The sequence below is a fragment of the Herpailurus yagouaroundi genome, unplaced genomic scaffold, assembly GCF_014898765.1.
Source record: "Herpailurus yagouaroundi ecotype Mexico unplaced genomic scaffold, PumYag 186, whole genome shotgun sequence".
NCBI classification, from domain to species: domain Eukaryota; kingdom Metazoa; phylum Chordata; class Mammalia; order Carnivora; family Felidae; genus Herpailurus; species Herpailurus yagouaroundi.
In genome coordinates, this window is record NW_024412417.1 from 16,198,510 (window position 1) to 16,223,258 (window position 24,749).

The 24,749-nt window shown below is 38.7% G+C and overlaps 1 protein-coding gene and 1 long non-coding RNA gene across 4 annotated transcripts in view; one reads left to right on the forward strand and one right to left on the reverse strand.

Moving 5' to 3' along the window:
- Positions 1–1,956: 1,956 nt before the first annotated feature.
- On the reverse strand, positions 1,957–22,584 carry LOC121042841 (uncharacterized). Its single transcript, XR_005796482.1, has 3 exons — positions 21,783–22,584; positions 4,674–4,727; positions 1,957–2,548 (listed from the first exon to the last, which is right to left on the reverse strand). It is a non-coding gene; the product is annotated as an uncharacterized LOC121042841 (long non-coding RNA).
- Positions 22,585–22,979: 395 nt separating this feature from the next.
- The window catches only part of ZFPM2 (zinc finger protein, FOG family member 2), a 475,034-nt gene continuing 473,264 nt past the window's right edge, over positions 22,980–24,749 (forward strand). For all 3 annotated transcript variants that reach the window (XM_040494229.1, XM_040494230.1, XM_040494231.1), the window contains exon 1: positions 22,980–23,288. In XM_040494229.1, coding sequence (XP_040350163.1) covers positions 23,249–23,288 — 40 coding nt within the window. In that variant the 5' untranslated portion in view covers positions 22,980–23,248. The remainder of the gene's footprint in view (positions 23,289–24,749) is intronic.

Sequence of the window (24,749 nt, forward strand, 5' to 3'; positions counted from 1 at the left end):
AATGTAGCAAACCATAAACCCATAGCTACACTAAAGAACAAATAATGTATGGTTTAGGTCAAAGATATTGCCAAACAAACTTATTGCAGTCAGATTGTTTTATTGAATCTACAGAAGTACTCACGCACAGAAATAATAGTAGTCAGTAAAAGGTTGAAAGATAGGAGTTTGTTTTTGCTCAAAACTATATGCTCGCTTTTGTTTACTCTGACTAAAGTGTCATCATGAAGGAAAGCAGGGTTGGCCTGGGGCCAAACGTCTGAATAGTCAACATTTAGCACAACCTCCCTTTTGCTCAGTATTTTGTTCTTCTCATCTTATGATCATCTCCCTTCCCCGGAATACAGTTACTAAATACTGTCATTTTTTTTCTGGCTGCAACTTGTCTTTCTATCTCCAGCCTTTAAAAGAGAATGACACATTACAAATACTGAGGAAGTATACTTGACTGAATACATGAATGAGCGAATCAATTAATGAGTGATTTGTACACAGAAATCCTACTTGTAGCTCGACTAGCACTGCCTTCTTAATGTTGAAAATCCAAAATTAATTTCCCTTTCCTTACTTTTTACTCCTTTCAGTGTTTCCAGTTCATGGAAATGTAAAATTGTAACTGTAATGATTAACACTAGGGCATAAATGATTGGCCCTCATAAAGTTATTTGTTTTTAATTTAATTTGCTATTTTGTAGCATTTCATCCATTGTGGTAAGACAACAAATAAACTGTAACCAGATCTATTTTTTGGCTAGTTTTCCGAGCAACAAAGCTAGTCCTGAGAAGAATGGCTAGGTACACAGCAGACACACAATATACATGTATTTACTGATTGATGATTGATGATTGATGAGAGAAGGTGAGAATGTAAACACTGCAGTGTATCTTAAATACGAAAGTCTGAGTTTTGTTATGTTTCATTGGAACGGAAATTTTTGCCTCATCCTTTAAACAAATAGGAACCTACTCAATATTTCCTGATAGTCTCATCTAAGTAGTTCATGTTGATGAGGTTAAGTTCTGATCAAAGAGGATGAGATCAGTAAGAAGTATTTCACCATTACAGACATCAGTAGTGGACAATTTCCTGCCAGCTCAGGAAAATAGGTTAACAGGATGTTGTGCGGCAATGTGACAGAGGAGCTTTTTTACAGGAAAAGGAAGCTTAAAAGTTAAGTCAAAAACTGGTTTTAGAAAATAGTTGAAACACAAATTATTATTGGTCATATCTATGTTGGTCTTTGGCAATTCAGATTTCAAATTAGCAAGGGAATCCTTAAATGAAATTCTGTAGCCGCATGTATAAAAACCACCTAGTCTGTAGTCATGGACTGCATTTTCTACTGACCCTAAATATTTCCAAACCTCCTTCTGCCAAATATTCTAATAAACATCTATCTTATGAAAATCCTAAAGCTATACTCTGTACTACATTAAACTAGGGCTCTATTTCCCACAAGTGCCAAAGACATGATAAAAGTTCTCATTCTCTTTATACAGACATCTGGACTGGAGCATTCAATGAACCTTGTTCCAAAGACACGACTGCATGGGTCTTTCCTGTATAGAGTTCCAGAACATATTAAAATAGAGACAAAAAGGAAATAAGGAAAATATGTTTAAAATTTGACAAATTGTCAGCATTATCAAGAACAATTTCAAGGTCGGTCTATGTAGGTAAGTACTACACAAATCACATATTTAGACAAAATTCCTACCGTTTTTAGAGATTCTCAGTCTAAAACATGGTACTTAAAATGAGCATTCCAATGACAGAGGTATCCAAGTTAGAATTTGGAAAAAAATGATTACCACTGTGAACAATGAGGCTAGTGATGAATAAAGCTCTCCAAGTTGATGAGGCTAAACTAGACTCCTGGTTGCCTGATTATCAGTCCAGTTCACTGTTCCATTGTGTAAGTGTCCAGATATTTTAATTGTCCACTATTAGGGAAGCTTTAATGGCATAAGGAAAACTCCATCAGTTTTCCTAGGCAATGCATGGTTAGAATTCCACCTTCTCCAGTACTCTGTGAGCTTAAGAAGTATAATGTTCCATTCTGAACCTTAGTTTCCTTGCTGGTAATACTTTTATCTGTGCAGATGTAAGTGTGTAGGACCAAGTAACTGAGCAACAGGGCGACAGGAACTAGCCATTCCTGCCCCTGAAATCCATTTGTCTCTGTAGGAAATGGGAAGAGCATAGGCTTGGTCTCTAGTAGACCAAGTAAGACTGCATCTGAATGGAACACAGGGACACACAGGTGGTTTATGTGCAGGAACTGGGTATCAGCAGTGACAACTGCTTTATTAATTCATGTTTTAAGGTGTATTATGAGCCATTATTATAATGCAACTCCTCAACGTATATATTAAGGCAGGGAGAGGAAGAAACTGAGGAAGGATGGGAGTGGGAAATGTATCTTTTCCTATCTTACATTTTTCTTTGCAGGTGGTTTTCTTCCAAAGCCATAGCAACCTCCACAGAGAAGATTTTTGTCTGTTTCTTTGTCTGTTGAGTATAATATTAGAGTTACTACATTCTCTTCTGTATCAGCCAAAAACAAAAACAGGGAAAACAGTTTAGAAGAAAATAAGTGGAACTATTTTAGCTAAATACACTTCCAGTTAAAAGGTCTTAATTGTACACTGTTTTGTTATTACTGATATTAGTGTTTCGGTGAGGAGTATGAGAATTCTTTCACATCTACTATGTCTTAAAATAAGAATTTGCAGAATTGCAGCCTATAGTCACATTGGGCCTACAGGTCTATATTCTTTGAGTGGTACAATATCTGTTTTATTTGTAGTTTAAACACTTTTGGCAGGGACATATACTCTCCATGTCTCCATAGTCCTCAACTGTATCTTACATCTGGATACTCTGTTGTTGTTATTGTTGTTATATTTTACATTACCCATAGCACCTGAAAGAATTAAAGTTCATAGTCCCAAGATAGGTATTACTGTCATTTCCCTTTTCTCCAGAGAAGAAAATATAGAGATAGAAAAGGAATAAAGCTTAAAGGTAAGGAGGATGGGAAGAAGTCCTTGAAATTACTGGCTTATAATGAAACAGCTTCTACAAAGTCAAATGAGGATAGAAATATGTTGAATTATAAAGCATACTAAGAAAATAACCTCCTTAAAACCAAGGTCTCAAAAGGCAAAAAGAGAGCACCACCTTGCCCAGAGGGTCCCTTATCAGCACTGCTTTTGGCTGTATGTAACAGACCTAAATATGGTGCTTAACAAAACAGGTGTTTTTCCTCCTTGCAGAGTAAGGATTCCAGAGTCAGTTTAGGGCTGATGTACTGCTAAGGAACTCATCAGTATTGATTCTTTTCCAACTGTGTTCCAAACCGTGTAGATTTTGTTCTTATGATTACAAGATGGCTCTTCTATATCCACGCATCATGTCCTGTTCCAGATATGAGCAAGGGAGTGGGCCAAGAAAAAAAAAAAGATGCATTCTGGCTTTTAAGCAAAACCATTTCAGGTTATTTAGCCACATCCAGTATAATTCTGCTTGCATTTTATTGGTCTGAACTGCACTACACAACCAAATCTAGCTGTAAGGTAATTTCAGAAAATCAGTACTTCTAACTGAACATCTTGAACAAGATTAGGATTCCGTTGCTAAGAAAGAAGAGGAAAAATGATCTGGAGTATTCTGCTAATAGCTAACGGTGACACAGCACTTTCTACGTGCCAAAAGCTTTTCATACAATAACTCATTTAATACAATTACTCTCTGCAGTAGATACATTATATTTCCATTTTGAACAAAAAAAAACTAAAGCTCACAGATGTTTAATAACATGCAAAAGCTTACCTAGCTAAGAAGTGATAGAAGCAAAATTTGAATGCAAGTCCTCTGTCTCCAGATAGCATGGTAATAATATGCTATGTATATGACACATCTTAAGAAGTGCAGGAATTAGAACTGCTCAGTGCAAAGAGGGTAGAAGTGATGCTGTTGGCTAAACTGAAAGTCTGAATACTAAACTATACCACAGGATGCCAATCCTATTCCCCATCCATAGTCTCCACTCTTCTTCAGCCCATGTGACTCCAGAATAAAAGACAAAATACTTTCTACAACTTAGATCAGTTATGGCACTTTCAGCTTTGAGTAATGGAAAACCAGTACCAACTGTCTTAAACAATAAGAAATATTATTGGCTCCTCTGACAGGACGTGTAAAAGCAAAGCAGTTGCCAAGCCTACTATGATCAGGGTTCAGCTTTATTTGTTTGTTTGTTTTTCAACGTTTATTTATTTTTGGGACAGAGAGAGACAGAGCATGAACGGGGGAGGGGCAGAGAGAGAGGGAGACACAGAATCGGAAACAGGCTCCAGGCTCTGAGCCATCAGCCCAGAGCCCGACGCGGGGCTCGAACTCACGGACCGCGAGATCGTGACCTGGCTGAAGTCGGACGCTCAACCGACTGCGCCACCCAGGCGCCCCGCGGGTTCAGCTTTATTTGAATGCTGTTCTCTTTGTTATCCACTGCCCTGTGGGTTAGCTCAGTTTGAGAGATGGCTTTTCTCATTGTCCAAAAAATGGATGACAGAAACAAGGGATGCAGTATTCTTCCTTGTCTATTTTCAGGAGGAGAGAGACAAACAGGTTCCCCATACTTCTCTCCTAAAAACAATAAAAGACTCACCCAAAAGCCTCCACAAACTCTCCCTTTGTCCAGAATTGGGTTCCTTGTCCATTCCTAAAACAGTCACAAATAAAGGGAATGAGATCACAGTTGCAAGATTAGAATTAATTAAAGATCACTCTGAAAGTGGAAATGAGTCAAGTTTACTTGAATGGTAAGGCTGTGTGGAAGAAGGGTAGTATCTGAATAAAACCAGGCTTCTGTTAAGAACATTATAGGACAGATTACTTCTGGGTTGAAATTTGTAATGTTCAATAGTATGCAAATAATACTATGTATTAACTAATATTAATAATAGTATATAAATATATATAATAGCACACTGTACTATATATACTAATAGTATATGAATTGTATATAAATAATATAATATAAGTAAAAATAGTGTAAAATTTCAGAACAGCAAGTTCTGAGAAAGTTAATGAGAAAATAATGAAAGCACCAAGCAAGTAAGAAATAGGTAACAAAGTTTTTTGACTAGTATCAGATTTCCAACCAGTAATATTGAATACTAGAAGATAAGAGTGATGCTTTCTCGAATTTAACAAGGGACAACAGGATTTTTAAACCTAGAATTATATTTCCAGCTAAACTATCAACTAAAGATCAGAGCAAAATAAATACATTTTCACATACATCAAGATTCAGAACTTTTATCTCATAAGTACACACTCCAAGGAGGTTATTTAAGGATGTATTGCAGAAAAATGAGTGAAAAAGAAAAGAGAAAAATTAGAGAATACAACTAACAGGAATCCCTGAAAGTTAGATGCCAGTGGCACTGGAAATACAAGGATTGGTGCAAAGTCTGTATAAGAATCAGTGATATCCCTAATTTTTCTCCCATACCCCACTGCCTGTTATCAACTTCTCTACACCAGGCTACAAGCTGAGATTTATTTTCTAGGGTAAACTCGGAGCTTTTCTGTATTTTGTATTCAGTGATATTAACTGAAGGTGGGGATTCTGTACTGAAAGGAGAGATTAAATAAAAGTCTACACAGTAAACCGTAAGATACTAAAGCTCTTTCCCTGGCTGAGTGTTTATGAGGCTGGGTATTGCAGGATTTCTCTCTGGAGAGTGTGCTGAACACAAGAGGAAAATACTGAGATGTATAGACAGGGATTTCCAGCAGCAAGGTAAGGCAGGGGCCTTACCACCCAAAGCCCACAATTTGACAAGTACTTCTCAAACCCCATTCTATCCATACACATAAACTTCCAATTAGGTTTTTAGTGTCTCAGTCATATTAGAAATGGAAAGTCAAAGATAACCAAAGATGTGTGGGAAAATTCTAACATGAAAGACAGAGAGTAAAACAGGAAAAAAAAAAAAAAAACAAAAGAAGCACTAAGGAAACAGAAAATTCACAGGAAACTGAAGAAAACGTCTAATTACTGGACTCAGAGAGATGAAAAAGAGGGAATAAAGACAGACTACTGATAAAGAACTCTTTAGAAATAAAAAAGTAAGTTGAAGAAATTAAAATATGATGTTGTAAATAAAAATTTCAGTGAAGATTTGAAACACAAAGCTAAAGACATTTTCGAAAAAATAACACAACTAGCAAAAAAGAGAAAAGGAAAACATAAGAAAATGGTACTATCCACTCAAGGAGGACCAAGATAGTAACAATTCCAGGAAAAGAAATAATATAAAGAAGTTTCTCAGAACTGATGGCACGAGTTTCTAGACTGAAATGGTTCAGCGAGCAAATGGGAGGGAAGCTCAGTAAATGGGTAGATGGTGCAACATATTTTCACATTATGAAATTTTAGAGGACTGAGAGTGAAGAGAAGATCCTGAAAGCATCAAGTGTTGGGAGTGGGGGAAAGAAGCAGGCTACATGCAGATGGTAAGGAAATACTACAGCATCAGGCCTCCCAGAATGACACTGGAAGGTAGAAATCAATGAAACACTGTGTTTAAAAAGTAAGGGAGTCACTTGTATCCCCCTAACAACAATTTGGCATCCATCCACAGAAAAAGTGTTTTTGCAGGAGCCAGCACCGTAAGCCAAGGGACCCAGGAGAAGTCTTACCCACCTACGTGTTGTATAATAAGCAAATAGACCTTGGTCCTGGCTATGAACACGAAAGTGGCCCATGCACTGGCCCCTGTCCCTCTTGCCTGCAGTCTAGTAGCCCTCCCGAACACTGACTTAGACAATCACCAACAGACAAGAAAGACTTTGTGGAAGTCCAGGATTCCAGCAGAGAACTTCCAGCACACTGTTGGAGTAAGAAAATCAGAGGTTGAACACGTTGAAGAGGGTAAGAGGAACAGCTTGACTTTATTCATGTCACCTGTCTTCCAAGGTGGCACAGCTAGTGCCAGGAGAACCCTTCTCAGCCTATGATTTCTCTTGTGGAGAAAAGTGAGAACATGTGAGTGAGTGCCTGGCTTCCCCAGCTGTATGGGATGCTGCCAGAGGCACCTATTTCTCTCATCCCATCCAGGGTACTGCATCATTGGATTGCATGACTGGGGGTGGTAAGCAGCTAGGGAAACAACAGGGAAGGCTTGGAACATGTCAAAGGAACATAGATCCTACTAAGTGCATTATGGACTCCATCGGGAGGCCCACCTCACAGCTGCTGAGATGCCTCACCTGTCAATCCCCTTAATGAGCCCATGGGCATCCATAGGACTCTGTGGGCTGCACCCACCCACACTTCCACCCCATGGGCAGCTCTTTGTATGTGCCCCTGACAGTAGCAAGAGTGAGCTTTGGCAGACAACTAGTGAGCATGCACAGAAAGCTGGATGTATCTATGAGGCAGGGAGAGACCAAAAACTTGAACATTTAGCATTGACTTTGAGAAGGTAAAAGGGAGTCTGTCAGCAATTGGCCTGGTGTGCCCCAGGATCAAAAGAAAACATACAAGCTTAAGTGTCTGCCACAAAATTTAAGAAACAAAACAGATGCATGGAGGGGAAAAGAGAGAAAGAGAGGCAAACCATAAAACAGACTTCTAATTCTAGAGAACAAATTGAGCGTTGCTAGAGGGGAGGGGTTGGGGAGTTGGGCTAAATGCATGGTGGGTATTAAGAAAGGCACTCACTGTGATGAGCACTGGGTGTTATATGTAAGTGATGAATCTCTAAATTCTACTCCTGAAACTAATATTACACTATATGTTAACTACCTAGAATTTAAATAAAAACTTGAAACAAACATACAACAAGAATCTGCCACAAGAGGGAGCAAGAAGTGTGGAGTATTGTGTAGCCACAGAAAATCTGAGAAAGCCCCAGAATCTCTAGTAGAGCTGAGGGAAGATGATTCTGTTCCAAAGTTATTCAGCAAAGAATGGAGGAGGTGACTGCTACTTTAAATGCAAAGACAACAATACAGGACTTCATGGAACATGAAGAGTCTTGGAACATGGAAAGTCATAGAAACATAACATCACAAAGGGATTACAATAATCTTCCATTAACCAACCCCAGAGACACAGAGATCTGCAATTTATCCAACCAAGAATTTAAAATTAGCTACAAGAAAACACACAAAGGCAATTCAATGAAATCAGGAAAACAATGTGCAAATAAAATGAGAAGTTTTCAAAAAAGATAGAAATCATAAAAAAAAAACATTCTGAGGTCAAGGATACAATAAATGAAATGACAAATGCAATAGAGAGTGAAAATCAAAATGGATCAAGCAGAAGAAAGAATCTGAAACTGAAGACAAACTTTTTTTTTTCCTAAGACAAACCTTTTCAATGATCTTTTCAGAGAGAACAAAGAAAAATAAAACCCCTTAAATCATCCATTCAGAGAAAACAAAGAGAAAAGAATCAAAAAGAGAGAAGAAAGCTTTTGTGATCTATGGGATACCATTGAACAAGCTAATTTGAGAATTACTGGAGTTCAAGAAGAGAGGGAGAAGGGGGCAGAAAATTTATTTTAAAAAAATAATGGCTATATGTTTGCTTCATCAGCACATATACTGAAACGATATACGGACAGATACGGGAAAGATTAGCACGCAAATTCATGACATTCCAGATCTAAAAAAATAATAATGGCTGAAAAGCTTCACATCTGGGGAGAGATTTGGCCATCCATGTTCATGAAGCTCATAGGTCCCCTAATTGAACTCAGAAACATATTCTCCAAGACACATTATAAAAGCTGTCAGAAGGTGGCTCAGTCGTTTAAGCCTCTGACTCTTGAATTTGGCCCAGGTCATGATCACACGGTTCATGAGTTCAAGCCTCACATCAGGCTCTGCACTGCCAGCCCAGAGCCCGCTTGGAATGATTTTGTCTGCTCTCCCTCTGCCCCTCCCCTGCTTGCTCTCTATCTCTCTCTCAAAACAAACAAAAATAAAGTTTAAAAAAATAATAAAATAAAAGCTGTCAAAAAATCAAAGACAAAGAATCTCACAAGCAGGTAGATAAAAGAAGCTTGTCACTTACAAAGGAACCCCCCCATAATGCTATCAGCAGGTTTCTCGACAGAAACCTTACAGGTCAGGAGACACTGGGATGATATACTCAAAATGCTGAAAGAAACAGATAACTGCCAAACAAGACTACTCTATGGATCAAAGTTGTCCTTTAGAAATCAAGGAGAGACAGAGACATTCTCAGACAAACAAAAGCTGAGGGAGCTTGTCACCACTAGACCTGACTTACAAGAAATCCTGAAAGGAGTGCTTAAAGCTGCAATGAAAAGGCACTAATTAGTAACACGAAAACATATGAAAATAACAATACACTGGTAAAGGTAAATATATAGTCAATTTCAGAATATTATAACATTGCATATGGTACTGTGCTAACCGCCTAATTCTAGCACAAAATTTACAGGACACAAGTATTAAATATAGCAATAGCTACAATAATTTGTCAGTGAACATACAATATAAAAAAGGTAAATTATAAAATAAAAAAAATAAATGGGGAGTAAAAAAGTGAAATTTTTGTATATTACCAAAGTTAAATTGCTGTTAGCTTAAAATAGACTGTTATATCTGGAAGATATAAACCAAAAGAGAGTAGGAATAGCTATACTGGTATTAAACAAAATACACCTTAACTGAAAAGCTGTAAAGAGACAGATAAGGTCATTATATAATAATAAATGGAGCAATCCATCAAGAGGATACAACAATCTTGAATATACATATTTCCTACATTGTAGGATATAAATATATCAAGCAAATACTAACAGATCTGAAGGGACAAACAGAGAATACAATAATAATAGAATAGTAAGGGACATCAATATCCCACTTTCAACAAGGGGTAGATCATCCAGACAGAAAATTGATAACGGAAGCATCACACTTGAACTATGCTTTAGACCAAGTAAACCTAACAGACATATACAAAACATTCCATCTGACAGCAACAGTATACACATTCTTCTCAAATGCACACAAAAATTCCTCCAAGACACAACATATATAGACTTGTTCACAAAACAAGTCTTAGCAAATTTAAGAAGACTAAATCATATCATTGGGTCTTATCTCTTCTGACCTAATGGTATGAAGATAGAAACCAATAACAATAGGAAAATGGAAAAATCCACAATAATATGGAATTAACACACTCCTGAACAACCAATGGATCAAAGAAATTAAAATAGAAAGAAAAAAAATACCTTGAATCAAATGAAAATGGAAACTCAGCATACTGAAACTTATGGAATACGGCAAAAACAGTTCTGAAAGGAAAGTTTATAGTGATAAATGCCTATATTAAGAAAAAAGGAAGATCTCAAATATACAATCTTATTTTACATATTAAGGAACTAGAACTATAGAAGAATAAGTAAGCCCGGGGTTAGCAGAAGAAAGAAGATAGCAATGATCAGAGTAGAAATAAATGAAATAGAAAAGAAAGGATAGAAAAGATCAATGAAACTAAGTTCTGTGTTTTTGAAAGATTATGAAAGTTTACAAGCCTTTAACTAGACTAAGAAAAAAGGAGAGAAGACTCAAAGTCAGAAATGAAAGAGGAGGACTTATAATGGATACTGCCGAAGTTCAAAAAATCATAAGACACTACTATGAACAGTTACATGCTAACAAATTGGATAACATAGAAATGGATAAAATCCTAGAAATATACAATCTACCAAGGCTGAATAATAAACTGAAATATGAACAGACTAAGTTTTAGGAAGAAGATTGAATTAACAATCAATAACCTCCCAACAAAACAAAGCCCAGGACCAGATGGTTTCACTGGTGAGTTCTACTGAACACTAATGCCAGTCTTTCTTGAACTCTTAAAAAATAACTGAACAGGAGGCTACACTCCCAAACTCATTTTGTGAGAACAGAATTACTCTTATATGAAAGCCAGAAAAGGACACTAAAACAATACAAAACTACAGACCAATATCCTTGATTATATAGATACAAAAATTCTCAACAATATATTAGCAACACAATTCAACAGCACGTTAAAAGAATCATATACCATGATCAAGTATGATTTATCCTTAGAATTCAAAGATGGTTTAATGTACACAAATAAATAACTGTGATTCAATACATTAAGAGTATGAAAGATAAAAATTATATGATTATGTTAATAGATACAGAAAGAGCATTTGACAAAATTAAACAGCCTTTCTCATCTAAAAGCTCACAAAAATTTGAATATAGAAAGAATATTCTGGGGGCACCTGGGTGGCTCAGTTGGTTAAGTGTCTGACTTTGGCTCAGGTCATGATGTTACATTTCGTGGATTCGAGCCCCACACTGGGCACTGTGCCGATAGCATGGAACATGAAGCCTGCTTTGGAATCTATGTCTCCCTCTCTCCCTGCCCCTTGCCCACTCATTCTCTCTCTCTCTCTCTCTCTCAAAAATACATAAACATTTTTTAAAAATGAAGGAATATTCCTCAGCGTAAGTAAGGTCATATATGAAAAGCCCACAGCCAACATCCTACCCAATGATGAAAGGTTGAAAGTTTTTCCTCTAAATCAGGAACCAGACAAGGGTGCCCACTCTTACAATTCCTATGCAACATAAAACTGAAAGTTCTAGCTGTGGCAATTAGTTGAGAAAATGAAATGAATGACTTCCAAATCAGAAAGAGGTAAAATTGTCTCTTTTTGCAGAAGATATGATCTTATGTATGGAAAATTGTAAGGGTTTCACTAAAAACTGTTGGGACCAATACAAAGTTCCAATAGAATTGCAGGCTATATAATCAACGTACAAAAATCGGTTGCATTTTTATACACTAACTATAAACTCCCCCCCCCAAATAAGAAAACAATCCATTTACAATAGCATAAAAATATTTAGGAATAAATTTAGCCAATGAAGTAAAATATCTGTACACTTAAAATTATAAGACATTGATGAAAGAAATTGAAGAAGACAACAAATAGATCTAAAGATATCCCAAGTTCATGAATTAGAGAAATTAATATTTTTTAAATGTCCATACTACCCAGTCATCTATAAATTTAATTCAACTGCTATCAAATTTCCAATGGCATTTTTAAAGAAATAGAGAAACAATCCTAAAATTCATAAGGAAATCACAAAAAGACCCCAAATAGCCAAAACAATTTTGAGGAGCACCTGGGTGGTTCAGTTGGTTAAGTGTCTGACTTTGGCTCATGTCATGATGTTGTGGTTCATGGGTCCAAGCCCCACATCAGGCTCTGTGCTGACAGCTCAGAGCCCAGAGCCTGCTTCAGATTCTGTGTCTCCCTCTCTCTCTGCCACTCTCCTGCTCATGCTCTGTCTCTCTCTCTCTCAAAAATAAATAAACATTAAAAACAATTTTGAGAAAGAAGAGCAAAGTTGAAAGCAGTAGACTTCTGAATTTCAAACTAAATTACAAAGCTATAGCAATCAAAACAATATGGTACTGGCATAAAAATAGACATATAGACCAATAAAACTTAGTAAATAGCCCAGAAACCAATCCTCACATGTAGGGTCAACTAATATTTGATAAGAAAGTCAAGAATACTCAATAGGGAATGGGTAGTCCCTTCCATAAATAGTGTTGGGAAAACTGGACAATCAGAAGAATGAAATTAGACCCCTACTTATACCACTCACAAAAATTAATTTGAAATGGTTTATAGATTTTAACATAAGACTTAAAACATAAAACTACTAGGAGAAAAAAAATAGGAAAAATGCTCCTTGGAATTAGTCTTCCAAACAATTGGCATCAAAAGCAGAGGCAACAAAAGAAAAAGTAAACAAGTTGGGATCATATCAAACTAAAAATCCTTGTTCACAGAGAAAACGGAAACAAAAACGAAAACAAAAAACAAAAAACAAAAAAACAATGTGCAAAATGAAAAGGTAACCTATGAAATGGTAGGAGATATTTGGAAATCATGTATCTGAGAAGGGATTAATATCCATAATATAAAAAGAACTCCTATAACTCAGTAGCAAAAACCAAAACCAAAACAAAAAAACAATCCAATTAAAAAATGTGCAGAGGACCTAAACCATCATTTTTCCAAAGAAGATATACAAATGACCAACAAGTGCTTGAAAAGATTCTCAACATCACTAATAATCAAGGAAATGCAAAACAAAACCACAATGAGGTATCACCTCACAAAAGTGTTGGTGAAGATACAGAGGAAAGAGAATCCTTTTGCACTGTTAGTAGGAATATGGACTGGTACAACCACAATGGAAAACACTGTGTAGTTTCCTCAAAAAATTAAAAATAGAACTACCTTATGATCCAACATTACCATTTCTGGGTATATATCCAAAAGAAATGAAGTTAGGATCTCTATGTCCAGGGCAGCATTATTCACAATAACCAAGAAATAAAAAATGGGTTAAAATAAAAATTGGATTAAAAAGATGTGGTATAGGAATATATACAATGGAATATTATTTAGTCATGAGAAAAAAGGAAATCCTACCATCTGTGACAACATGGATGAAGGCATTATGTTAAGCGAAATGAATTACACAGAAAAAGACAAATATTAGATGATATTATTTATATGTGGAATTTTTAAAAGCCTAACTCACAGACCTCAAAGAGCAGGATATTGTTTGCCAAGAGCTAGGAGAAGCGGAAATGGGGAGATGTTGGTTAAAGAGTACAAATTTCCAGTTATAAGATGAATAAGTTCTGGGGAATTAATGTACAGCATGGTGACTATAGTTTACAATACTGCATTATGTATCTGAAAGTTGCTAAGAGAGTAGATCTTTAATAGTCTCACCACAAACAAAAAAAGGTAATTATGTGAGATGATGGATGTGTTAACTAACCTTATTGTAGTAATCATTTTGCAAAATGTAAGCGTATCAAATCATTACATTGTACTCCTTAAACATATATAATAATATACAAAATTGTATCTCAATAAAGCTGGAAAAATAAAAGAAAAAAAGAAAAACAATTCAGGAAAAATAATTTACACCCTAGAATTCTACACCCTCATAAATCATATATCACATATTAGGGCAAAATGAAGAGAATTGCAGTCTTGCCAAATCTCAAAAAAAATTGCCCTCTATATACATTTTTCCAGGAAGCTACATGGAATTGTATTCTAAAACCACAAAACAAAAAGGAAGAAAGGAAGGAAGGAAGGAAGGAAGGAAGGAAGGAAGGAAGGAGGGAAGGAAGGAAGGGGAAAAGGGAATACACAGTATTCATGAAATTTAGAATCTAATACAGGACAAAACCAAGTGAATTCTCAGGATAATGAGGAAAAGAAAATTTTAGTCACAAAGAACAATTAGTCTAGAGTAGACAGAGGTATGGAAGGGTACAAAAAAGACATCAGCATGGGGGGAAGAACACCAGCCTACTTGTTTATCTGATAATCTGATTATCAGTTATTGGATGTAATGAGGTAAGGACCTACTTGACTGTATTACACTGGCAAAGGATTTCGGGGAGAAATAGTGATAGTTCAGAGAAAAGCAAGAAAATGATGAAAACAATAATTATTAACTCTAGGAAAAACAAAGAGATCAAAAGAAAACATAATCACCATACCCTATATAGGTTAACTGTTAATAAAAATATAAGAGTTTTAGGGGTGACTGGGTGGCTCAGTCAGCTAAGTGTCCAACTCTTGATTTCAGCTCAGGTCGTGATCATGACCTCATAGTTTGTGAGTTTAAGCGCCATGTCAGGCTCCATGCTGTTAGCTTGGGATTCTCTTTCTCCTTCTCTCCCTGCTCCCCGCTTAATCTCTCTTTCTCAAAATAAATAAACTTAAAAAAAGTAATAAAAATAGAGGCTTTTGATTTGATGAAAAATTGAAGAAAGTATGTGTTAGGGAGGTATAAATCTGTTACAAGTTCATATTTTATTGTAGGTAGTCAATATAATCAATAATATCTAAACTAACAACTTTTTAAAAAGTAGTAACGTATTTAGAAATATGAAGTGAACGTCAGGAGAATCAGCTAAAAAGAATTGACAGTGCTTCTGCCTCTGGGAGCAGGAATTGTCATTGGGATGTTGAGTGGGACAAGAAACTGCTAATTTTCATCATCAGCCTTAAAAATCTATTTGACCTTTAAATCTGGGTGAATCTATCTGTTTAATGAAAATAAGATTGTTTTAAAAGAAATGTATTAGTCATATAGTTTAATTTTCCTTATAAGATGCATTTTAAAAGTGATATAATCACCGTTTTCAGTGTCTTTTAAATGACTCCATTATCATTATGCTCTGGCTGGTTATTCATAATCCTTCATCTTCAGGTCACCCTGAATTCACTTCTAATGCATTATTTTGTTTTTTGTCTCTTTAAAGTTTATTTATTTATTTTGAGAGAGAGAGAGAACAAGATGGGGAGGGGCAGAGAGAGAGGCAGACAGAGAATCCGAAGCAGGCTCTGCCCTGACAGCAGAGAGCCCGTCATGGGGCTCGAGCTCATGAACCATAAGATCATGACCTTAGCCAAAGTCAGACACTTCACCACCCGAGTACCCCAATGCATTATTTTAATATACTTTTGCAATTAGATAAAAGCAAAGATAAACGTTTTGATTAAGTCAATACACACAGCAAGTTTTCTCAAAAGCTGTTTAATTTCTTCTTTTGCATTTAGGAATTTATGGCAAAAGTTATAGGTTGGAAAATAAAATCCACCACGGGAGTATAAACATTATTCATGCAAATTATAACAACATTCATAAAATTTACGTGCAAGGTAATCTGTTAGATGGTTATTCAAATGTGGCAAAGTAAAGTTGAAAATAAAATGGAACATCTGGGGCCAGAATATATATGTTAATCAGAAGGGTTATAGATGTGCATGTCAATAGATCATCATGCTCTTGAGGAATTCTAAATTTGAAAATGCCAACTTTTTCCCCAAGAGTTACCCCTGATTGAAGTGAATGTCCAAAATCAGTAATTGATAACATCCTCATTTATCTATGTTATAATTGTAGATTTGCCAATTTAACATTCATAAGGATTCTTTGCCATTTCCGGTTGCTCAGGGGGAAAAAAATCAACAAAAGTGCTTGTGATAGTTAATTTTATTTTTTTATTATTTTAATTTCTTTGTGTTTATTTATTATTTATTATTTTAGAGAGAGAGAGAGAGAGAGCGCGCGTGAGCCCATGCATGAGCAGGTTGGGGGAGGTGCAGCGGGGGAGAGAAAGAATCTTAAGCAGGGTCCATGCTCAGTGCAGAGCCCTACAGATGCCGGGCTTGATCCCGTGACCCTGGGATTATGATTTGAGCCAAATTCAAGACTTGGACACTCAATGGACTGAGTCACCCAGACAGCCCAAGTGATAGTTAATTTTATGTGTCAACTTGACTGGCTCTTGGGGTGCCCAGATATTTGGCCAAACATTCCAGGTGTTTTGGTGAAGATGTTTTCAGATGCGATTAACATTTGAAAGGGGAGAGGAAATTGCCCTCCTCAATTTCACAAAAGGCTTAACTAGAAAAAGACAGTGGAAGTGAGAAATCCCTCTCTATGCATGACTGTCTCCCTCCTGGGGTATCTGTCTTTTCCTGCCTTAGTACTCAGCCTCAGGTTGGAGTTTACACCATCAGCTCTCCTGGTTCTTAGGTCTTCAGATTCAGACTGGAACTATACCATTGTCTCTCTCTTAGGTCTCTAGCTTGTCAACTGCAGATCCTGGGATTTCTCAGCCTGACTATGTAAATCAATTCCTATATATATATATAATATATACATATATATATACATATGTATATGTATACATATACAGATATACATACATATACATATATATACATATATATTATATATAGTATTAATTTATTAAATATTAATATTAAATATTTATTAAATATATATATAAATCCATGTAAATCAATTCCTCTCTCTCATATATATGTATGTGTGTGTATATACATATATACACACTGTTGGTTCTGTTTATCTGAAGAACCAAGACTAATACAGTGTTTTTCTGAAGGAAGGTCAAAAATTCAGTTAAACTGCTATTTCTAAATAGTCAGTTAAGCAAACTGAAGTCATAGATGGTTAGTTAATTCTTGTCTTAGTTTACTCTTTTGACTTGAATGTAACAGGAATCCACTAATGCTAATTTAGGACAAAAATAATTTAGAAAAGAAAAGGTTGGGAGGAATTTATTTTAAGAAAACCTAAGTACCTCAATGATATCAAGGGCAGAAGTACTTCTGCAGTCTATGAAGGGGCTGGAACAAGACGTGGGATTCCATTTCATATTCCTGTCTCTACTTATCTCTGAACATGCATTTTATTTACTTTTCTTTCTACAGACAAACTATCACTGCTACTCTGTTCACATGGTGATAACGATGCCATTAATTCCAGAGGTTTTACTTCTTCATTCAAGAGATCAGCCTATGTAAGGATGAAAGTCTTGAAACTAACTCTAGATTTCTAAGAGAGGAATTTGATTAGCCATATTTAAGTCAGGGACACCCTGTGGTCCAAGAATCCACCAGCAGGAGCATGGAGTTATGCTGTTCAAATAGGGTTGCCATCTCCTGTACCTATGACTCTGTGGAAGGGGACTGGGAATGGCAGGAGTTCCTACATAAGACAGGTTAATCCTGAATTCACTTTTTCTTTCAATAATTATGTTGGGACTTTCTATATGTCAAGCACTGGGGATATGATTCTGAAAAGGATACTTCTTACCCTCACAAACATTTCTATCTAGTTAGGTGTATTGGGACAGGGAGGTGGCTGGTGAGGATTGGGTTTTATGTAAATTGTCTTTGTAATAAATGCAACAAGTGATATTATGGAGGCAAAAAAAAAAAGGTGTTGTGGTAGTAAAGGAGAAGACATATCTCACTCATGCTGGGAGGTGAGTGATGTCTTCTTGTGAAAAGTGTCATCTATACTAAGACTACAGACATGCATAAGCGTTAGCCTGGTCAAATAGATGGAAGTGAAATATAATAGAAATGACTCTTATGTTTATATAGACACAAAGATAATGTTGACGGATCTAAAACAAAGTAATATTAGAATATTGATGGGTATCTCAGCTTGGGTTTCCCAAATATCAGATCCCGAGATAAGACAAAATTAGTCCTCTGTGCTGGCAGCGTTCTTAACAGGTTCTTCCAACAAGGATGTCCAACAGCCGATTTGCATAACAGATTTGCATTTTCCCAGTGTAGCCCAGCGGGAAAATAGCACCTTTTCCTCAGTGGTTTCCCTGGAACAGTACAACATTCCAGGGCTGACTCTAATGAGAATGCTTTGGGCCATTGAGCCAATCACCAAAGACAAACACCTAGAATATTCTGGTCAGGGATTGGGGAAGGCCCCGTTTGTATCACATGACCAAATAGTGGGTGAGGAGGAGTAATTCTTGAAAAGATATCACGGAACTATTACCTGAAAAGAGAATGAATGCTAGGCAGGCAAAATCCACAGATGTCTGCTAAAATTTGGGATGACATTCCTTTAATATTTATTTTATATGTGGAGGTGTGATGTATTATATGGACTTAGCAACAAAGAACTTTTTTTGCTTAATAGAGTTGATCCTATAACTCTCTTCTCTCAGAGTAGTAACTTGTACATAAAGGATTATGGTAAAGAGTAAAGAGTAAAAACACGTTGGTTTTTAGTATACCATAAAAATTCACACAGAAATTCTTAACTCATAATGGTTCACAGATGTTTTTTTCACAGAAATTTTTGAGAATCCAATGAATTCAACAGACTTGCTCCATAGAACATTTTTTTTTTGTTTTGTTTTTTGGTACATACAAACTTCTTTTGAGACATTGACTGTCTACATGAAGCCCAAGTTAAACCCCTGATCTAGATTGACTGAACGTTTTCAAAGCGCTTGGCTCCTTTGCAAGTAAACAGATAGTCCCTTACATAGTTATAACATAGGAAGGCCATTTAGATGAATTTGTTGATTTTTATTTTTAAACTGCTCAAATTATAAAGATATACAAATCCGAAACACTATTTTCATACTGCATTCTTGTTCAATTCAGTGTCACAATCTTAAATCAAGGCAGATAAACTGTATTCAATTTCTGGTGAGGATACAAGGGCAAAAAATTAAGCCTTTCTGAAGCTTTTGAATATTGTTTACTCCCATAATAAAGAAGGCAGCTTGCTGCCTAATAAGATGTGGCCTGGGAGGTTGCTTTATCAATTTGTCGATCCCTTGGAGGAAAAAACACATTTTAAAAACAAATCCAAGAGTAAGACATACATGAATGAAATCCATTTACACTGAGAGCACATTTCTGTACTGTGCCAAATAAAGTGAGAATTTTTGTATAGAAATTTATTCTTCTACCTTGCCGTTCTTAAATAATATGATGTTCAAGAATTAAATATATGTCTGTAGGAAGCACTTTAGGGTTTGTCTGCCTTTTCTATAAACACTGTTAGTTGTAAGACAACCATAAATTTGTGAAAATGGTAACATGCTGTATTTGTAGGTTTGCCAGATAAAATGAAATAAAGTACAGGGCAAGCAACAATTATTTTTTAAGATAAGTATGTTCCAAATATTGCATGGAATAGACTAATACAAAACAATTGTTGCTTACATGAAGTATAAATTTAACTGGGCATCCTGTATTTTACTTTTCGAAATCTGTCAACCCTATAAACTTGCAAGCTATATTGTTTTTATTCATTTGTAAATAAACCTTTGATTTTATTTATTAAAGTAGTTTCAGTACTGGCATCTCATTTTATTGTCAGATATATGTTTTCTAGCTAACTGGACTATTAAGAATATATATAAGTATATTTTCATTGAGGTTGTAATAGAATACTTCAAGCTTTTTTTCCATGAACAGTTTTGACTCACATCTCTTTTTACTCCCAAAGAACTTTATGAAGAAAGCTAGACTGAGGTAAATGTTTCTTTATTTCAGATTGGTTTCAGATCAATTCTTTTAGTATTTGAAGGAATGTTATTAAAAGTTGCATATTTTCTGCGCTTAAAGTAACTTACATATGTGATTTTAAATGATTTGTCTTTGAAAGCAGAAACTTTTCAAAATGAACCATTATGTAGAGATGAAATCAGTGAGTCTAGAAAATGAATAATTCATTTTTAAGTAAATGAGAAATTATTTTGTGCTGTTACTTATACATTTTCATATTTATAGTTAAATAGTAATTTGCGATACACAGGGTATTAGTTGTGAATTGTGGTTTTCAATATCACAGACACATTTGTTGCTGTGGTTTTGCAATATCATTCCCTGATGCTTTCCTCAATTGTGGTTTTCATAATCATTGTTTGATAGTCATGTAGCTGCGGTTTGGGGCTGCTATATCCATTTGGACAGAGATAATTGCTTATAGGTTTTGCTGTCTTTTAATTTTATAACCTTAGTGAGTTAAACTAGAAAAAGAAAAATTGAACTTTAAATATCATCAACATTCTCATTAAAAATGATGAGAAAACACAAAATGTAATAGTATTCCTTAGTTTAATTCATTCATAATGACTATAATTAATATATATTTATAAATTTATACAAACTATATCTATTTCTAATAATGCAGTCTGCTTATTTTATCAATCTTGCCTTGAATTCCCTGACTTTTGCTCCTTTCAGCTTTTAAACTGAATATTTAGCTGAGATTTATTTGTTTCTCTTTTGCTTTGCATATTTAACCATTTCAAATGCCAAAAGAAACACTAACTGTTATGATATTTTAATTCCAATGGGCATTCCTTCTGGCTGATATAAAAAGTCAGCCAGTTCTGTAAAAAGATCTTTAAAAACCGTAATGTATAATACACCCAATTCTAAGCACACCAATTTAATTGTAATGAATTGAAAATTAAGGAGGCAAAAATCTGTAGTTCTCTGTCTGCTTATTCATTCCACAACACAAACACACATAACCCTGCTTTTCATGGTACTTACGGCTTTAATTTGTTGGTTCTTCAGGGGAGGGACTTTGTCATTTAGTGCATTTTCCACTGCAAAGGACCATGTATTCTTACAACCTCACATGATAATAGTACTAATGGTAATGTAATAAAATTCACAATTGGTCTTCAGCTCTGTATTAAGATTCTCCCAGCCATACCTTTCACAGGGCAACTCTTTACACCTTCCAGAAGATGTCCTGATGGGGTTATAAATGACACTGATTACAGTGCCTCGTGCACACTGAGCAGCGTGCATTATCCTCAATCAGCCCAGGCTCTCTGCTGACCCCCAGACCCTTTTAGAGTATCAAGTTTGGTGGGGCTCATAGGAACGGCTAGTCAACCAAACAAAGGCGGGGGGTGGGGGGGGCACAATTTCAGATCAGATTGGATGATCCCACAACCTGGGGGGAAAAGTCAGCAGTATCTGGGGGATACATGTCAACTGCAGTGGAGTTTATTAGTAAATACTGATGACATAAAGCAGCCAGTCCCACTGCTACTGGGATAGAAGCTTCTTCCAGCCCACCCGGGAGGATATATTTAATACTCAGTATATATAAAACTATGAGAAACTAAGCTAGCCTCATGCAGCTTAACTTGGCCAAATAATAACTATGCAAATCACTTCAAAATTTGTTCTTCTTTTGGCTCGCAGTTTCCAACATACTACACACACAATAATTGAAAAAGAATGAAACAAAACTTTAAGAGCTAAAGAACCATGAAATAGTTATTGGGTCTTACCTGCTTGGGAAATTATGGCAAGATCAAATCTTTTATTAGTCGCTGGCTGCTTCCCTGTGGCAGAACTAAAAAGAATTAAAGGTCATGGGATGGGGTGGGTCTTTAGAACTTCCACAGACTTCCTCAAAAAGTTAGTATTCTGTTTTGAGACGATTCGTTTCCCACCTAGGGCTAATCACCTAGCTAATGGTCCTCCTTTTTTCATTTGAGGGAAGAAAAAAAAAAAAAAAAGATCTGCCTGTCTCCAAATTCGGAATTATTACAGTCTACCATGAGAAGTGGAGGTGAGAAAGAGCACTTTTAGGACGCCGCTCAGCATCCCATCGGTGCGGGCTGAGTGGGGGATGGTCCACGTCCGCAGCGGTCTCCTGGGAACCTTGAGAGCAATGAAATGGTCTCCAGAGAGCCTGGGCAGATGAGAGGGCTTAACTGGCCCCAAGACACACAGTTGGCATTTGTGATCAGCTGCCTCTCGCCGAGGATTTTGCCAGTGGCCTAACCTTCCTGCCAAGAAGCTGGAAGGGGGGAGGGGGGAGGCCAGGGGAGGGGGCGGCATAACTGGAAGCGCAAAGTTTACGGAGAGACTGGGATTTCTTTGTGCCCCGCTGGACGGGCCAGGCGTGAGGAGAGTTGGGGTCCATCAGAGGGGAATGTGGGAAGAAGTTGCCTGGAGGGGTGCTCTGGCAGATGCCCAGAGCTGACGCGGTGACAACTGCAGAAGCTGCCCCCCCTCCAAACCCTCCCCACGCCTCTGGTCCCCTCCCACCCCTCACCCCTCACCCCTCCACCGCGCTCCCGTGCACCCGACCCGACTGAGGCCCGGGCCCTCTTTTGCATCCGGACTGGCTTTGGATGCAGCCAATCCTCCTTTCGCTGATGGAATAGTCTCCCCTCCCCGCAGCCCCGGCGCGCCCCTCCCTCCCGCGCCTCGCCACCTCCCGCGGCAGAGAGCGAGCTGCGCGGCCCGGAGCGGCGGCGGCGGCGGCGGCGGCGGCGGCGCTGGCGCTCGAGTCTCTGCCCCGCACGCCGGGGAGAGGGGAGAGCGAGCGCGCTCCTCCTCCCGCGCCTTCCACCCCCTCTCTCCCCCTCTTCCCTCTGCTCGCTCTCCCTTCCCTCCCTCCTTCTCTTCCTCCTTTCCGTGTTCCCCCTTTCCCCTTTTCTCTCTCCTCGTCCATTCGTTTGTAAATTCTGTCCTCCCCCCCCCCCCTCGCTCTCTCACTCGCCCCCTCCCCTCCCCACTGTCACTCTCTCTCTGCCCCCCTCCGTCTTCTCATTTGCCTGCTCCTCTCCAAACGTGGCTCCGCGGCTCCCGGAGGAGCCCCGCGCCCGGATCCCGCGCGTCCGAGGCACCTGGAGACCGGCCCGCGGCGGCCCGAGCCTGGCCAGCGGCGGCGGCGGGAGCCGAGGGAGCGGCAGCCCCGACCGCGGGCACCGCGGGAGCTTCAGTGGCAGCGGCCGCCGCCGAGATGTCCCGGCGAAAACAGAGCAAACCCCGGCAGATCAAACGTAAGTTTGCACGCTGGGCCGGCAGTTGCTGGGATTATTTCTGGGGAGGGGGGCGCGCGGGGCGGGAAGGGGAGGGAGACGAGGGGAAATCCGCTCCCCGTGCCCCGGATTTGTCAAACTTTGCCTGAGCAGCGGAGGGACAACTAGTCAGTCTCGGACAGACAGACAGACGGCGGGCGGCCCGAGCGCCGGGCAAGACAGAGGCTGCGACGAGCAGCTCACTCTTGCTCGCCCGCGTCCCCGCGCTCCCGGGTTTCTTTTTAATTCCGACCCCCGCGCGCAGTTAGTTCCCGCCGCCTCGCCGTCCAGCCTGCCCGTGCAGCCCCGCTCGCTTAGGGGGTTCTTCCTACGGTAGTTGTTGTCATTGTTGTGGCAGCGGACGTAGCGCTCCTCCCGGGGACCGTACTTTTAGCCACCGGGGTGAGAACTTAGTTCTCCGAAAAGCTGGTCGAGACCTCGGGGCGAGGGAGGCACCGTCCCTAGGCGGTGGAAAATCAGTGTCCGGGTCCCGGTGCGGGGCGGTGCCACGGCCACGCCAGACCCGAAGCGAAACAAAAAGTAGGTGTAAAAGTTTGCGCCTCTGCAGCGGGGCGGCCGAGCGCCTCCGCCCCGGGGGCGCGGGGCTGGCGGCGGGGCGGGACTGGGCCGGGGGCGCCGGGCCCGTCCGGTTCGCGTGGCCGGGACCGCTCCGCTGAGCGGGGATTCGGGTTGCCTCCCGCCCCGGAGGCGCGCGGAGTCCTCGCTGGGAGGGGCCGCCCGTCACTTCCCACCGCGGAAGCTGGGAGTTCAAGGCAGCCCGTGCGCCGCAGGGAGCGCGACCCGGAGCCCCCTCCCCCCTCTCCCCGCTCCCCCTACAGCGCCCCGGGGCCGGGGTGGCGCTTAGAGGACACCGCGGGGCCGGAGGTACCTGCCCGAAACACACACACTGGCAGAACTCAACTCGGTCAACTTTTCTGGTCTTGGGGAAAATTCCTCCAATGGTGCTTTGTCGCCCTGCGACACGTCTTCAACGCTTTGGCCGAAAAGGAGGCACAGCCTTCTTAGTTTACTTAATTTAATTTTTATTTGTTTTAAATTTAATTTTAATTTTTATTTTTTTGCTAGGCTTGTGCTGTGTCTATTTCTTCGTGTTGTTTAAAGTCTGCCAACTAGTTTCAAACTGATGAGAGTGTAATTTCAGGGTAAGGCTTTGGTAGTATTCCCTCCCCCTTAATTATGAACCACACTCACCCCACCCCCAAATGTTGAAAATGCCATTGGGTGTAGTTTAAAAATAAATCTTATCTATTAACTTAGGCAGCGTGAAATGGGGTCTAGGTGTGTAAAGCAGTTTGCTACAGTTAAGTGTTTCGATCTTTAGATACACGTACAAACCTAGCCTTTCAGACATGACTCTGTCGCTTTTATTTAGTGCATTTCTTCTCTCATACTTCAGTTCCTTTTCTGTGCAACTTGGGTTAA